This window comes from Lontra canadensis, unplaced genomic scaffold (genome assembly GCF_010015895.1).
Source record: "Lontra canadensis isolate GAN:19392208 unplaced genomic scaffold, GSC_riverotter_1.0 scaffold72, whole genome shotgun sequence".
In the NCBI taxonomy this organism is placed as follows: domain Eukaryota; kingdom Metazoa; phylum Chordata; class Mammalia; order Carnivora; family Mustelidae; genus Lontra; species Lontra canadensis.
In genome coordinates this window covers 7,625,470-7,643,589 of record NW_022631066.1, presented here as the reverse complement: position 1 = coordinate 7,643,589, position 18,120 = coordinate 7,625,470, and the positions used below count along the sequence as shown (strand labels likewise).

The window sequence follows — 18,120 nt, the reverse complement described above, 5'->3', positions numbered from 1 at the left end:
GCCAGCACATTCTTCATATATTTGCATGTCTAGTTCTCTTTATCTGAGGCCTTGGGCAGAGGTCTGCCGCACACAGCTCTCCCAAGCCCTCCTTATAGGAGAAGGCGGTGGAACTCTGGAAGACACTTCTCCCCGTTCTGGCTGATACTCAGCACTTTCCCTTCCTAGCCCTCCTCCTTTACAACTCCCCTCAAGGCCAGGACTGCCCCAGATGGTAAGCTGATCCCCACATCTGTACTGACATACCCGCTCTCCCCCACTGCACTGTGGCTTGGGGAAATGGAGCAGGGGGCCCAGGCGTTTTCTCTTACTTTACAGATGTGCTTATATCACCACAATAAGTGATAAAGGCTTTCTCTCTCATTTTTGTCTTGCGTGCCTTAATTAGCTACTCTTTCTCAGCTCAGACAAGCTTCTAACAGTAACATCAAATAATGTCCTAAAAATCCATAGCTTCATTTATCTTTCAAACAGATATATTTTTTGAGTCTCACTTTCTTCTCCTATGTCAATCATATTACTATATCTACACTGCAAAGAATCACAACATTTTTAGCCAGTTTCTAAACATAATTTCTTTCCTAACATGGCAGCTTTATTCCTGGGTTCTCAACTTGGATTCATTTCTTGCTTAGATTAAGTGAATGAGTCACTTTTTCAATATAGGCCCACGAATACTACAGTTCATGAATCATTGTAGATTTTATTTTAGGAATTTCTTCCCTCTGTTTCTGTTAACATTTTTATTCCATTTATTTTATTGTCTTCCCCAGAGGTACTAATTATTTTTATCATAGATCATTTTTGTCTCCAGTAGTTATCATTTATTTTGCAACATTAGCTCTGTACTTCTTTTCGATTTTATTTTGCTTTCTTTTTCTCAAGCTCTGTCGTTCATGATTGTTTGCAGAACAGTCCATTTTACATTTTGCTGCTCTGAGATGACTTTCATTTCTATAATGGTTTTATTTTTCTCCACTTTCTTTTTTCCCTGACTACTGACACTTTTCCAGTCCAATTACGGTCTTACCATTGCTTTGTGAGCTGTTGTATGTATTTATTCGAGCTCTTGTTTTGAAGATACCATGTTTGATTTAATGCCTAGTTCATGGAGGCATGTATGTGTGAAATTTTCTTCTGCTTCTTAACATAATTTTCTGTTATATATTCTGCTTTTTGTTTACATTTCATACATTATCTTAAAAGTACAATATTAGTATAGCCTCAAACTGGTTCCTTTCTCATTATTATTCATTTTTTAATGGAGGCCACCTGAATCGAGGAGTTTGCTGGAAGATGAGGTGAAATAGGTACTTTGTGGCCACTCTATTTCTGGGAAGGACCTGCACTAGCCTTTATCGTAAGAGCACGCCTCTGTCCCTAACCCATGATCTTACATTCAGGGCAAGCAGGTAGTCTGTCAAGGTTTGATAGCACGTTCAGCCCAGTGATTTGGGTTTTTCAAATCTCTCTTCTCTTGACTTGGAACAAACTGCCGGGTGCATTTGGTCTTCTCCCTTGCCATTCTCTCCTTCTGGATTCTGCACAAGATACGTGGAGGTTTGCCTGTGATTTTGCCATCCTCATTCAGTTGTCCCATTTCCACTGCGTTAGACACTATTCTTCATAGTTTTCTTTCTTATTTTGGCTTATTCTAAATCCTATTTTTATTATTGATGGCTTTCCATCCCCCTTTCCCTTCTTTTCTTATTTCTATTAGGAAAAGGGATAGAGTTTTAGAATAGAATTATCTTTTTATGCCACATTCAATCAGAAATCCCAAAGAAAACTGTTTACAAGCATATTGTAAACCCTAGAGTAGCCACTAAGAAAATAAAATAGATATAAATAATAAGGTATACCTAATAAGCCATTAGTAGAGAATAATAAAATATTAATATATCAAAAGGCAGAAAAAAAGGGATAAACAAAAAACAGATTGGCAAAATAGAAAACAAATAGCAAGGTAGTAGAATTAAATATAAAAATATTAATAACAAGATTAAATGTAAATGGTACAAACACTCCAATTAAAAGGTAGACACTGTCAGTCTGAATAAAAAAGCAAGACCCAACTATACACGTCCACTGTAAATTTAACTTAAATACAAAGATACAAATAGGATAAACTTTAAAGGATGAAAAAACATAAACACGTAAATGTTAATCATAAGAAAGCAGACTAGCTATACTAATATCAGGAAAAGCAGACTTCAGAACAAGAAATACTTCTTGGGGTTCAAAAGGGACATTTCGAGAAGCATTATCAACAACAGCCAAACTATGGAAAGAGCCCAAGTGCCAATCAACTGATGAATGCATAAGATCACACACAAACACACCAACACACACACGATGGAATATTACTCAGCCAAGAAGAATGTAATTTGCAACGATGTGGACGGAGCTAGAGTGTATTATACTAAGTGAAGTAAGTCAATCAAAGAAAGATAAATAACATGATTTCCCTCATATGTAGAATTTAAGAAAACAGATGAACATATGGGAGGGAGGAAAAAGAGAGAGAGGACAACAAACCATAAAAGGCTCTTAATGACAGAGAACAAACCAAGGATTGATGAAGGGAGGTGAGCAGGAAATGGGCTAGATGGGTGATGGGTATTAAGGAGGGCACTTGTTATGATGAGCAATGGGTGTTGTGATGAACCACTGAATTCTACTCCTGACACCAATATTGCAATGTATATTAACTAATTAGAATTTAAATAAAATCTGGGAAAAAAGGGGACATTTCATAATGATAAAGGGGTCAATTAAAAAAATTATAAAGTGTAAACAATAAGAGCTTCAAGATAAAATGAAGCAAAAACTGACAGTTCTGAAGGAAAAGGCACATTCACAGCTGTGGTGGGAAATTACAGCACCCTTCTCTCAGCAACTGATAGAAAAAATCAGTAAGGATACAGAAAAATTGAACATTATCAACCAACTTGACCTGACATTTACAGAGCATTCTATCCCACAAAAAAAAAAAAAAAAAAAAAAAAAAAAAAAGGAATATATTCTTTTCAATACCATATAGAACATTCACTAGATAAATTGAATTCTGGGCCATAACACAAGTCTCAACAATTTAAAATAACTGAAATTATACAAAGTATGACCAAAATAAAACAGAAATAAGAAATCAATAACAGAAATAACAGAAAGATGCCTGAAAATATTATGACTATTTGGAAATTTAAATCCATACTTATAAATAACACATGGGCTAAAGAAGGAATCAGAAGGGAAATTGGAAAATATTTTGAACTATAGAAAATCAATAAAACATATGAAAATTTGTGGAATGTATCCAAAATTTAGGAAAATTTATAGCATTAAATATTTATATAAAAAAGGAAAACAAGCAAGTCAGTAATCTAAAGTCCCACTGTAAGAAGTATTTAAAAAATAAATGCAAAGTAAGTAGAAAGAAATAATAAAGATGAGCAGAAATTAGTGAAATAGTAAACAAAAGGACAATAGATAGTATCAATTGCATCCAAAGTTATTTACTTGAAAAGGCCAATAAAATTGGTAAGCTTCCAGCTTCACTGGCATTTTATAAATTACTAACATCAGGAATGACCTATAGTATGCCACCAAAGAGTTCACATATAGAAAAAGGGTATAAGGAAATATGAAAAAATCCAGTGAGTACACGTGACAAATCAGATAAAATGGATAATTTCTTCGAAGATCACAAATTTCTAAAACTAAATAAAAATATAAATAGGAAGCCTCACTAGCCTTATAGCAATAATTAAATTCATAGTTAAAACCTTCTCATAAAGAAAACTTCAGGTCAGATGACTTCATTAACTAAATTCTATCAAACATTCATAAAGGAACTAATACTTGTTTTTCAAACTCTTCCAAAAAATACAAGTCTAAAATAACCCTAATACTGAAACCATACTGAAACATTGAGTAGCAATAACAAATCACCTATGAAGCTAAATGTAAAATACTTAACAAAATGTTAGCAAACTGAAACCAGCATTACCTAAAATAGGTGACAGATAATTACCAAGTAGGATTTATCCCAGAAATGTGATACTGACTTAACATTCAAAAAAAGAAATTAATACAATCACCATATTAAGAGAACAAAGGGGCAAATGATATAATCATGTCAAAAGATGTGATACAGACAGCATCTGACAAAATTCAAAACCCATTCATTATAAAAATTCTCAGAAAATGTAATAAAAGGATACTTCTTCAACTTGGTAAAATACATCTATAAAAAATCTACAACTAACATCATCCCAAATGGTAAATGACCAAATGCTCTGCCTCTAGGTTCCGAAAGAAGGCAAGGATATCCAATATAATCCTATTTAATCAACACTGTACAGAAGGTCCTAGACAATGCAATAAGACAAGAAAAAAGGTCACACTGATTGGAAGGGAAAAGTAAAACTCTTATTCTCAGACAATATGATTGTGTATGTAGAAAAAAACCCCAAAAAAGCAAAGCTATCAGAACAAGTCAATATAACAAAGCCACAAGATACAAGGTCAAGGTTGATAAACAAAAATAAGTGTATTCCTATATGTTAGCAAGAGGAAATAGTTGTAAAATAGTGGTATTTAAAAAATACCATTTACAATAGCATCAAAACCCACAAATATTTAGGGATAAATTAATTAACATAGTGCAAGATTTGTATAACAAATATTACAAAATAGTGCTCTTATAAATTAAAGAATACCTAAATAATTGAAGAGAAATACTATGTTCATGGCCTGGAAGACTCTATTTTATTAAGACACCAATTCTTCTAAAACCAATCAGTGCAATTCCAATAAAAATAGATACACTTTTTAAGAAATTGTCAAGGTTATTCTGAAGTTTACATTGAAATATAAATGACAAGGCAGCCAAAATAATCTTGAAAAAAAAAACAACAACAGCAATTTGAGAACGTATGCTACCTGAATTCAATACATATTATAAAGCTATAATAATTAAAATAATGTGCTACTGGTATAAGGAAAAACATATACATACTACTGAAGAGAGGGTCCAGAAACAGACACACATTTATGACCTAATTTTTTTTATAAAGGTGTCAAGAAAATTGATGAAAGGATAGTCATTTCAGAAAATGGTAAAAGAAAAAAAAAAAGAAAGAAAGAAAGAAAGAAAGAAAGAAAGAAAGAAAGAAAATAAATGGTGCCAGGATAATGTTATATGCACTTGGAAAAAAAATTACTTACTTCAAAATACACACAAAAAAATAATTTTAAATGGGTCATAAACCTAAATGGAAAAGCTAAAACTATAAAATTTCTGGAAGAAATGAGGGGAAGATGGGGTAAACAAAAAAATTTTAGAACACTCAGAAATGTGATCAAAAAACAAAGAAAGATAAATAACCTCTACATTTTGAGGAAATGAAAAGTTAAGGAAATGAAAAGACAAATTACTAAACTGGAGAAAATCTTTGTTATACAGATTTCTGACAGACAACCTGAATCCAGAACACTTAACTCTTACAATGAAATGATGATATTACAAACACACCAAATAATAAAAATTGGGCCAGAGATTTCATTACAGAAGAAAACACAGAAATAGCAAATAAGCACAAGAAAAGATATACAACGTTATTAGCCATCGGGGAAATGCAAATTAAAATTATCATACACAAAAGAATCCCAATAGCACAATAGGCTCACTAGAATGGCTAACATTTTTTTTAATATTTTATTTATTTATTTGACAGAGAGAGATCACAAGTAGTCAGAGAGGCAGGCGGGGGCGTGGGGAAGCAGGCTCCCCGCTGAGCAGAGAGCCTGATGCGGGGCTTGATCCCAGGACCCTGAGATTATGACCTGAGCTGAAGGCAGAGGCTTAACCCACTGAGCCACCCAGGTGCCCTAGAATGGCTAACATGTTAAAAATTAACAATATCAAGTGCTTGTAAGGATGTGAAACAACTGAAACACTTAAACATTGATTATGGGAATGTGAAATGGTACAAACACGCTGGTAAATAGCATTTTCTCATAAAATTAAAGAAATCTACTATAGGACCCAGCAATTCCAATTCTAGGTATTCATCTCCAAGAAATGAAAACAAAGGTCCATACAAAAACCTGTACATGAATGTTCACAGCAACATTTTTATATAGCCAAAAACTGGAAATAACCTAAATGTCAAACATCGTATGAATGGATATATACACTATAGTACATAATATTCCACTGTATAGAATATTACTCAGCAATAATAACAAAAAAAAAAAAAAACAGACTACTTACTGATGTGCAAACAACATGTGTGAATTTTAAAAAAACATGCTAAATAAAAAAGTTATACCCAGGAAAATTACACTCATGATTTTATTTGTGATATACTGGAAATGGAAAATTTAATCTGTAATGACAGAAAGCAGTCATTGCCTGGGGTTGGGACACTGAGAAACACTATAGGGGATGAATGTTCTAAGTCTTGATTGTGGTGGTTACACCCTTGAATATATTAGTCAAAACTCAACTACACACAAATGAGTGCAGTTTACTGTATATAAATTATAGCTTCATGAGAAGTCTGTTATAAAATTTTTCACAAGAAAATGGGAGAAAAACACAACTTCAAATTATTTTTAAAATAATGTACATCATTGTTAAATACTTCTGCAGAGTTGATCAATGTACTTTGAACCATTAATTTTGACGGGCTTGCTAAAATAAGTAGCATTCAGGGGCACCTGGGTGGCTCAGTGGGTTAAACCTCTGCCTTCGGCTCAGGTCATGAACCCAGGGTCCTGGGATTGAGCCCTGCATCGGCTCTCTGCTCAGCCGGGAGCCTGCTTCCTCCTCTCCCTCTGCCTGCCTCTCTGCCTACTTGTGATCTCTGTCTGTCAAATAAATAAATAAATAATCTTTAAAAAAAAAAAAAGATTTTAAAATAAGTAGCATTCAATAACTAATAGCCAGTGACTGTCTGCCTCTCTTGTTTTTATTCCTGTTATGTATATATATTGCATGACTATTGCTTGAAAGTAAAGAATTCAACAAAGTTTAATATCATTAAGGAACCATGCATTTAGAAGTCAGGCATATTCTTACATTTCAATCCTTTTTCTCAGAGACCAAAATACTAACCTCTCTCATTCTCACTCTCTCAAACTGAAAATTAAAAATAAATAAGGGCAAAAAAAAAAGCAAGCCATCTTCTCACAGAATATAAAATGTTGATTCCCTTCTCCTAAACTTTTACATTTATATATATGACTTACCCTCCAATGAAGACACCAGAAACCAGTATCTTACAGTGTTTTTCAATCACATTTTCCTTGCCATATATTTATTAAAACAATAAGCAACAGTACTTACTTCAATTGTCTTGGCCAGTAACTGTGTGTGAGGAAAATTGTACTTGTATACTTCGTTAGCAACAGTGTTTACATCAATGGCCGCCACCACTTGTGCAGGTATACAGCTTTCTGCAATGATAAATGGAATATCTTAAGATGTAACATCCTTAATACCAACTTGGTCATTTTACAGAAAAGTCAAAATCCAGAATTTTGGAGTACACGTCCTCACTTCCTCAATGGGCTAGTTAGATCTCAGATTTCTAATGGACAACCAGGCCGGGGAGTTAGGTATGAAGTGGAATATTTGCAACTTCTGGTTCATCTCTCCAAATAGATTTCTAAAGCTATAAATAAGATCTAAATATTTTAGTCATTACCTCTTACATTTGCCTTCCTCACTCCATTAAGATATACACTTAATGAGTTAAATAGAAAGTTTTCCTAAGTTAAAACAAACCAAAAATAGAAAAGGTAAGTATATTTTTAAAAACCGTTATCAGTTGGAACTCTATGTAAATAAATTACCTACTGTTTGCACCTCACCTTTTAACATTAATATAAAGCTGCTTCCCAATATCACTAAAAATGCTTTTATGTAAGTATTGAAAGTTTTTTAAACAACAGTTTTATTGGGATAACAACAGTTTTATGGGATTCACACACCATAAAATTCAACTGTTTAAGATTTAGGTAAGTTTTAACTACAATGAGCAATTAATTGGTGTCCAAAATAAAAAATACATAGACTAAAAATTAAAAATCTAACAGATCAGGACAGAATGTGAAAAGAGTAATGGAAACAATTTCAAGAGCATGCCTTCACTGCCCTTTCCTCTCGCTGTTAAAAAAAATAATTTCGGGATGCTTGGGTGGCTCCATGGGTTAAGCCTCCAACTATTGATTTCTGCTCAGTTCATGATCTTGGTTAAGAGATCGAGCCTCATGTTGAGCTCTGCACTGGGCATGGAGTCTGCTTAAGATTCTCTTTCCTCCTCTCTCTCTCTCCCGCTCCCCCACTCTTTCTCTCTTAAAAAAAATAATAATTTTCAAAGTGATGTCGAAGAGTTTTACAGCAGTCAAAACATGAACTATGTAAACATGCATAGCTGTATTACATTCTGCAATTACCACCCCCCTTGCACTTCTTACCCAAACACATACAAAAGAAATGATGTATTTCCCTGTCCCAAATCAGGAGAAGATATGAAGTTTTAAAAATAAAAGTATTTGAGACTTCTTAGGAAAACCACCAGAAAAAAAATTACAAAATTGCACAGTACCTCAAAATAGCTATTTCTTTAATAACCATTTGCTGTTAAGAGTTAGCATAGGTAGACCAGGTATCAAAAAATGAACAAAGAATTTAGATGTGAGGAGCTAGGGCTCTGGTAGCAGGCACCAAATATCAAACTCAGTTCTCAAAAAATGGGTAAATAGGAAGGTTCACAGACACTCAGAAAATAATCACAACCATGTACTGAGGCCTAAAAGAAATGATGTCCAAGACAAAACAAGGGCATAAATATCTCTAAGTATTTGCTGAATGTCTACTAGCCTCAAGACACTCAGCTAGGACCAGTTAGTTATCTCCTAGTACTCTGCTGCCTTGTATGTAGGTCACTGGAAACTCTGAGGTCCAGCTGGTAATACCATAGGGTAGCTGCCTCCAACTGAATTTAGAAATCAATAACTAGTTATTTGCCTTAGTATAAAGTTATAAATAATATCTTTGTCAAAGGCATCAGAGAAATCTTGAAACATAAATCAAGAAAGCTTTTAAACAAATTAAAAATCAGTATATAAGGATTATTTTGTAAAATCACAAACCTGTTATAATTCAGATCAAGAATTAAGTTACTTCTAAGCATTGTAAGAGAATTCAGAATTACATAAACTTCACTGAATTATTTTATTGTTCTGTTAAATATGATTATCTTGTTATTAACATGATGAAGCCTGCTTGCATTTCCACGATATACTCTGCAATCTGGGATTGCCTGGAGTTGGTTAATACAACTTTTCTCTTTTTTCAGGCTGACTGACAGTACACAGTGATATGCCAAATCTGTACCACAGTCAATAATTAATTTTATGTTCTTGTATTGTGTGCCTAAAAGACATAAAAACTTACAAAAAGCAACTGCCAAATGAATGTTTCATGTGGCTATCCAAGAGCTGATGAACCAAAAATTTTTTCTTGGAAAACAACAGATTTTAAAAAGTCAGTAAGTAAAAACCCTATTGTTTACGCATTATTTTAGATTATTATAAAATCAGGATCCAAGGCATGCCTTAAAAAGTTATTTCCACAATGAGAAATGAATGTACTAAGATATTACTCACAATGATTCAACTTGCCTTTTTAAAGCAGAATTGTTCTGGTATATGGATGTGCTTCTAAGGAAAAAGTTAGATTTATAAATAACCATTTTAAAAAGCAAACTTGGTTGTATGTAAGTGACAAATCACCGAATTCTATTCCAGAAACTAATATTGCTCTATATGGTAACTGACTAAAATTTAAATTAAATATATAAATAAATAGCAAAACTGTCAATTCTATTGAAACCTGAAAATTGAGATCCAAAGAGAAGTTGTCTTGCCATTTTCTACTGTGTACTTCAGATCTATAGTCTCCAATAATCTTTGTCAAACCACGTACACGTATTTTTTAAATGTTTAACTAAAAATATCAAAGTGAATATAACTCAGTAGAACTTTACATAAGTGAGCTCTATTACTTAAATCACGCAGCAGACATAATTCTTGCAGGGAAGAGAGAATTGGGAAAAGGGAACCCATCCGGATATTTTAGTAGTGTAGAGGGTAGGAGTGTGTTTTCAGCACTGTGATCTACTGTTCTACCTGGATATTATTCATGATATTTCAGTTATTACTCTGATGGCATATTTATCAACAGGAAGCATGGGTATAAGAGGTAAGACATTCTAGTTAAAGAAATGCATATAGATGATGTTAAAAGATTGTCAGATTGGATCTATAAGGAAAGGACAAAGGGTATCATGCTCCTCTTCATGTGAGGACTGAATTTAAAAAGGCAGGTTTAGTTATACCAAGAGAGACCTTCTAGGGAGATGTAAGAAATGTCACTGACGATACATGCATAATTCCTGCTCTCGTGTATGTCTCTCACTGAAGTAGGCAAGAATCGAACACACGCACGCTATATTTGAGTAGCAATAATTTGCTTCTTTTTCTGATCACTCTTTCTGGAAAAGTTGTAGGGAAGAACCTCTGGTTGGTAGTAGTGATGAAAGGGTGCAAGTTTATACTCTACCTGCCTTTCCTAACCAAATAAATCAGAAAGTTTAAGTATGCATAGTTATTAAGGTGGGGAAAAATTCAATTTTTAAAAATGTAAATAAAAAAATTAACCAACCCATTTTGAAATAAGGAAAGCAGCCTATTTTTTTTTCCTTTATTACTTATTTTCTGATTGTGTCTCGGATAGGTGAGTAATTACTTGAATGAGCTCATTATGATCACACCTGAGACACTTAATCAGGTATGTTAACACTGACATCTAGTTGTGAAATGGAAGATCAGTGGAACATATCCCATGTCTGTTTCCTTTCATTCAAAGTGACAGCATTAGGAATAAAAGTACTAAGCAAAAACATCTGAAAGGATTCTGATTTTAAAATGATTGCTAAATGTTTTATCCCTATTGGCAAAGTGTTTTCTTGTTTCTTTTTAAAGATTCTTGCTTTTCAAAACTTGCAAATAAATTATTTCTCTGAATTGAATAAAATTTAAAATAAGTTTCAAATTTTTTACAAAATTCATCCAATTTCTTTGAAAATCTCTTTAGAAGTTTAGCTAACAGTACAACAACAAAAAACTTACTTTGGGTCAAGACATACACTAGATCATTGTTACTAAGATCTAACTAAATACAAGAACCCATCAACCAGAGAGTGGACAAGGACTGCTTGAGATCTACATACAGACCAGAGCTGGGAAAGTGGCACAAGAGAAAAAGGTACCAAATTAATGTTTAAAAAGGAGCACAGTGAATTTACAGGGAAAGAAAAATAAAGATGATACACCAGATAATACCATGCAATTTGGAGAAGAAGAGGACCTTGAGAAAGAACAAAGGTATAAGAAGGAGGAAGAACATGATAGTTTGTGCTTTCTGGCCTTTTTACTATTGATTTGTTTCTACTGTTGGTTTCAACTATTAAAAAATAAATGTAATAGCTGGCACTCGAATCACCATGTTAGCCCATGAAGAGAAGGGCCACTTTACAGAGCTGGTGAAGCAAAGAATTAGAAGGAGTTGAGGTCCTGAAGGATTCCAGAGTCACTGTAGCAGCCCTGGATTACTATACCTAGACTCTCTCTCTCTCTCTCTCTCTCTTTTTTTAAAGATTATTTATTTATTTGAAAGAGAGAGAAGGAAGGAGAGACTCCCCACTGAGCACAGATTCCCTGACCATCTCACAACCCTGAGATCATGACCTGAACCAAAATCAAGAGTCAGAGCTTAACCGACTGAGCCACCCAGGTGCCCCTAGGCTTACTTTATGTGAGAAAAAAAAACAAACTTCTACCTCCTTTTAGTCACTATTATTTTGGATGTCTCTATTACTGACAGTTGAACCTAATGCTAACAGATGCATGAACCTAAACCTAACATTTCCTCAATTGTTTATATGGGGGGTGTGTGTGTGTGTGTGTCTATGTGTATGTATGTGATGAGAAGAGAAGTTCAGGTTCAATTCCTGTTTAGACCGAATCAATATAATTCAAAAAAAAATTTATTGAGTAATTGTGCCAAGCATTTTGCTAGACCCACAGGGATGGATATATGAAGTTTCTATTTATGGAGGTCAGGGGAGTTTTAAAATTAAAGCAACATTGTTTTTCTCTGAGGTACAAGAATTCCTCTTTTAATATAAAAGATGATTTCTCCCCAGATTTTCCTTTTGAAGTGAATTTCTACCAACCAAATACTTTCTCTGTTATTTTTAAATTTTTATTATTGAAGTATAGTTGGCATACAATATTAGCTTCAGAAGTATAACACAGTGATTCAACAACTCTATAAATCACTCAGTGCTCACCATGGTAAGTGTCATCACCATTTGTCACCATATAAAGTTATTTCATCATTATTTCTTAAAAGTCACATCTATGTTACTCTGAGGAGAAAACCTCTGGAGCCTTGATTTAAGAGAAAATAAAAAATTTAGAAAACTAAGCAAAATCATATATCCAATAACTCAAAAATCTAATATGAACAATATTAATAGGAATACCAATACTAATAACACCACCATGGTATACTCAAAATCTCAAAAGCAAAACCGCTGAAACTCTGGAACAATGATAATCAGCCTCAGGTATTTCCTAACCCCAGTAATCTCTTGCTAAATACTTTTGCAGGGCAAGACCTCCTCAGATGATTTATCATAATACTGATTAGAAGGTGACATGAAGCTACTGCTAAGGAAGCTCTGGTTTCCCTTTGGAATGATGGCTGGAGTGTTACCCAACAGCCTCAGTGGTTCCTGACATAAAACAAGGGTCAAACTACAAATATTGGTAACGATTACCAAAGAAAAGACAAAGCCCTAACTTCTCAGGTTTTCATGCAAGATCTTCTAATGATTACTAAGTGTTCATAAGTCCCTTTTATAAAAGGTGCTTGGTATTTTTAAGTGATTTATTGTCCTAGGATAAAGAAATGTTTCCTTCCATCAAGTTTTGGTAAGTTTTAAGACTTGGAAAGTGATATTAGATTGCTTATTTTTAACTCTATTTTGTTTGAAGGAAAGATAAACCTTCATTTCGTTTTGTTTCTGATAGAAAAGTCTGTATTTTAGAAACCTTATCAGGAGAGATGGTCAGTGTTCCATGGACATACTATTTATAAGCTACACATATCAAGGATACAAGTTAGCAGCTACTACACAGCCTTCTTGATGCAGTAAGGGGAGAATCTATATAAAAACGCACCCACGTGGCACCTGGGCGGCTCAGTTGGTTAAGCCTCTGCCTTCAGCTCAGGTCATGATTGTAGAGTTTTGGGATCAAGCCCCACATCAGGCCCCCTGCTCAGTGGGGAGTCAGCTTCTCCCTGTCCTTCTGTCCCCCTCCCCTGCTTGCGCTTGCTCTGTTTCTCTCAAATAAATAAATAAAAACTTCTTTTTAAAAAAAATGCAGGGGTGCCTGGGTGGCTCAGTGGGTTAAGCCTCTGCCTTCGGCTCAGGTCACGATCTCAGGGTCCTGGAATCGAGCCCCGCGTCGGGCTCTCTGCTCAGGAGGGAGCCTCCTACCTCCTCTCTCTCTGCCTGCCTCTCTGCCTACTTGTGATCTCTGTCAAATAAATAAATAAAAAATCTTAAAAAAAAAATGCAGCCAATCCAGAAAGAACAAAACTGAGACAGATATACAGAGAAAGAAAACTGATGCCTGGTAACACAATTGAGCCCTTTTAAGCTGTCCCCAAGCCAAGCCTGTATTTGATCTTAGTCATGACATGAGTATTTACAACTTTTATGTAAACCAGTTTGGATTGGCTTCTGTAACTTGGAAATAACAGTTCTAACAGGCATTTAAGAGAACACACACTTAAATATCACTCATCACTATAAGGAAATGCATTTCAAATTCCATCCTGGCAAGCAGAACAACACGAACACCAAAAGCCTAGTGAATAAGAAATTAATTAACTATGTATCTATATAACAGAAACACTTCTCTTGATCAAACACTCCCCAAATATCCCAAGTAAATTGAGGCAATATTTGCAGGAGTCCCAATTTGGGAGGCAAGGACTTCATTACAGGTCTACCTAATTACTTTATCCTATACATGTATTCTAAATACAACAAATACATAGAGGGCCATCTGTAAGCTGTATCCCCAGTGTCTTCTAAGAAGCACATATTTTCAGTTGAACAGTCTTAGCAATTTGTCAAAAATTCAAGTTCTAAAAGTAAAAGCAGTCAAAATAGAAATTTCAATTACAGGCAATTCAAAATAAAGAATTTTATATGATCAGTCAACATAAAATGATGCTGCACCTCACCAATAATGACAGAAATCCACATTAGTCAGTTTTGCTTATCAGACTAGGAAAGGTTTTATAAGATGAACACTGTCTAGTATGAGCACGTTTGAAAAAATGTGCCCTTCATCATTCTGGCTGTAGTGTACATGGATTCAACTCTTCTATCATTAGTCCTAGCCATTCCACTTGTGACAATTTATGCTAAGGAGATATTTGAACAATATAAGTGTAAGACTGTCATATTAGAAATGATACCCATATACACTAATGAGGAGTGATACAGATTTTTTAAGTACCAAAAAAAGTTACTAACTATCCTGTTCGGTAATAATACAAGTTTTGTATAGTGTATATGTATGTACCCATATTAAGAAAAAAAAGATAAAAACAGTAAATGTTGACAGGGGCTATCTGTTGGTGGTAGAGAGAATTTGGAGGTAATTTTTATTTCTTCCCTTAAACTTTTTGGATTATTTGGTCTTTTTCTTAACAATAAGAATGGAATGCTTTTACAATCAGTCAAAGTAAACAAACAAAACTATTTTTATCTTGGAACAAAATAATTCAATATTTCTCTTAGTTGTGACCCTGAGAAATCCCACGAAGGGAAAGTATCAAGGTCAGATAAGAAAGGTTTGGACATATTCTCAAAACATGCCCATTAGACTGTAAGGCCACACACACACACACACACACACACACACATGCACACCAGTATACAGTCATAACTCAATGCGTTATTTTATCCCACTAACTCAGTAACAGCCAAAAGAATAAAAAACAAGAATTAAACTACATTGTCATAGTTCTTTAGAGATCAACAAGTATGGCATATGGCCAAAAATGTAATGAGTTGAAAGCTACCTATTTACATACTTAGAATTCAAAGGATATAAAGCTGTCTTCTCCATTTTTCCTATGACATTTAGACCTTCCTCTTAATCTCTTAAAGACAATACCAGTGATTAAAAACATTTATTTAAATGGTTTAAGAAATAAGCAATATAAACACATGTGATCCAGCCTATCACAGGTTTAAAGAACAAAGACTTTGTTTTACATAAATTTACTTTGAATGATTGAAACTCTATGAATGGTTCACCACCAAAAATATGTCAAAACATATTTGCTGATATTTTCTTATAACTTAAAAGATGATCACTTATTTTTTTTAAAGATGATGATTTCTGACATACTCAGGGAAGTCAATGAGGAAATGATATACACACCACTACTCTCTATCTAATCAACTATGAATTAAAAAAAGACTTGTAAAAATATAATTACGTTATCAATCATAAAGACCCCAAAAATTCAACTAAAAACTCCTCTCTAAATTTTGTCCTGCCATTCTGAGTCCCTTTATGCTTTATATAGTAGACTTTCCTTAAAGCTTATTATTTTTATCATTATTGACTTCAGAGTTTTAAGCCTATCCTGAATTTCTGCTATAGGCACCTCTAAAATAATTATGTTTAGGGGCACCTGGGTGGCTCAGTCAGTTAAGTATCTGCCTACCTGTGGCTCAGGTCATAATCCCAGGGTCAGGCCCCACATCAGGCTCCCTGCTGAGCTGGGAGTCTGCTTCTCCCTCGCCCTCCACACCACCCCCTATTTATGCACGCTCTCTCACTCATTCTCTCTCTCAAGTAAATTTAAATTTTATTTAAAAAATAAAAAATGAAAGAATTTAAGTTTACAATTTTGCTCTGAACCAGAAAGTAAAATCTGTCCTAAGACCTTAGAGGAAAAAGCACTTCAATTACTTCATTCCTCATTTTCCTTTGAGTCTCCTCCCGACTATACATTTCTTTGCAAACCCCTTTCCATTAAGCCACATGGTATTCAACACATATTAGCTATCACTGTTTTTTAAATCACAGGCAGTATCACAGGCACACCCTACAGAGACTTTTTATTCAGTGTGTGTGTGTGTGTGTGTGTGTGTGTGTTCACTGGTCCTCAGAAAGATTCAGGACATGTGTATCTAACTATCCAGCTCTTCCTCTGCCTGTGTTTGAAGTTTAGCTCCACCGTTTCCAGCTGTGTGACTTAGGCAAGTTACTTGACTTCATCAAGCCTCAGTGTCTTTATCCGTAAAAGAGACAATAAAGTACCTACGTCGTACAGTGTTCTGAGGATTAAATTAGCTAATATCTATAAAGCTTACACTTGTGCTGGCCAGATGGTAATTACTCAATAAATTTTTGCTGTGATTATTATCAAAAGTCCAAAGACTTTTTAAAATAAGAAAGTGTGACAGGAACCCTCACTGCAGGTGTGGCAAAGGAGGGTTCAGTTTGAGAGAGCAGTTTGGCAGTTTGTATCTAAAGCCTTCAAAACTGCTAGGACTTAGCAATTTTGTATTCGGGCACATACCCTAAGGTGTGGTAGGCAGAACAGTGAACGCCCCTGCCCCAAAAAGAATTGTTTCCATCCTAACCCACGAAACCTGCAATAATGTTACCTTAGCTAGCAACAGATATGACTAAAGATCTTAAAAAGAGATTATTTTAGGTTATGTGGGTAAGGCCCAGTGTGATCACAAGAAGGATGGAGGAAGGTTAGAGTCAGAGAAGGAGAAGGGATGAAAGAAGCAGAGGTCAGAAAGACTGGAAGATGCCTCTGCACTTCTGGTTTTGAAGATGGAGGAAGAAGTCACAAGCCAAGAAACACAGGTGACCTCTAGAAGCTTGAAAAGGCAGAGAAACACCTGTCCCCTCAAGCTTCCAGAAGGAAACAACTCAGGCAAAACCTTGATTTTAGGACTTCTGATCTCCAGCATTATAAGATAATAAATTTGTATTGCTTTAAGCCGCTAAGTTTGTGGTGATACGTTATGGCAGCAACAGGAAACCAATATGTAAGGCAATAATAGAGATGTGAAGAAAAGATTTATATGAAGGATAAATGCTATTTTATTTATAATAGTGAGAAATTATGAGCAACCTACATATCCTAAATAGTTCATTGCTTTGAACAAATGGAACTTTCATAAAATGAAATATCACACAACAATTAAAAACCAAGTTTACAGATATATTTAGCAACAAGGAAAACCTCAAAATTTTCTCACTGAAAAAAGAAAGCTATAAATTATTTTAATGTTAATGAAGACCTGTCAAATAAAGATTGAAAAGATACAATACAAATTCTCAACAGTGTTTACTATGCATGAACAGCATGTGTAATTTTTATTTTGAAATTTTCTTCATTTGTGTCGCATCAGTATTTCCCAGTAAACCATAATCTCAAGGAAAATAATACAGCTGTCTTGTTACTGCTGTATTCCCATTGTGCAGCAAAGTAAATGACACATAAACTACTCAAAAATTACATGCTGAATGAATAAATGAGTATGTTTTCAGTATTTCCCAATGTTTTCCACCCTTGGGACTTCTGGGATTCTAGCAGAGTTATGGTTCCCAAGTCCGAATAGTCCCCTTTCTTAATACAGTGAGATATAAGTCTTGATTTGTGATCTCCACAAAGTAGCTCTCTTCCCTATTACTCTGTAAAGTAATTTCCGGAAGGCTTGTTTACAATGTTATCTAATCCCTATAACTGCAAGGTCATCCCTCTGAAAATTATTTCTAAATCTTTAAATTTATCTGTATGATTCTTTCATCAATTCCATCAAGTGACTTTAATAAGCACCCAACACTTGTATTGCCTTTTTTCAGGCTAATGTAACTTATTAAAGCAACATTTTATTAGTTTGCTGTTCAAAATATAGTAAA

General features: G+C 34.4%; 1 protein-coding gene across 3 annotated transcripts in view; it reads right to left on the bottom strand.

Annotated features, from left to right (window-relative positions):
• Window positions 1-18,120, bottom strand: part of TRDMT1 (tRNA aspartic acid methyltransferase 1) — a 61,880-nt gene that overhangs the window by 21,631 nt on the left and 22,129 nt on the right. For all 3 annotated transcript variants that reach the window (XM_032880900.1, XM_032880901.1, XM_032880899.1), the window contains exon 2: window positions 7,355-7,464. In XM_032880900.1, coding sequence (XP_032736791.1) covers window positions 7,355-7,464 — 110 coding nt within the window. The remainder of the gene's footprint in view (window positions 1-7,354; window positions 7,465-18,120) is intronic.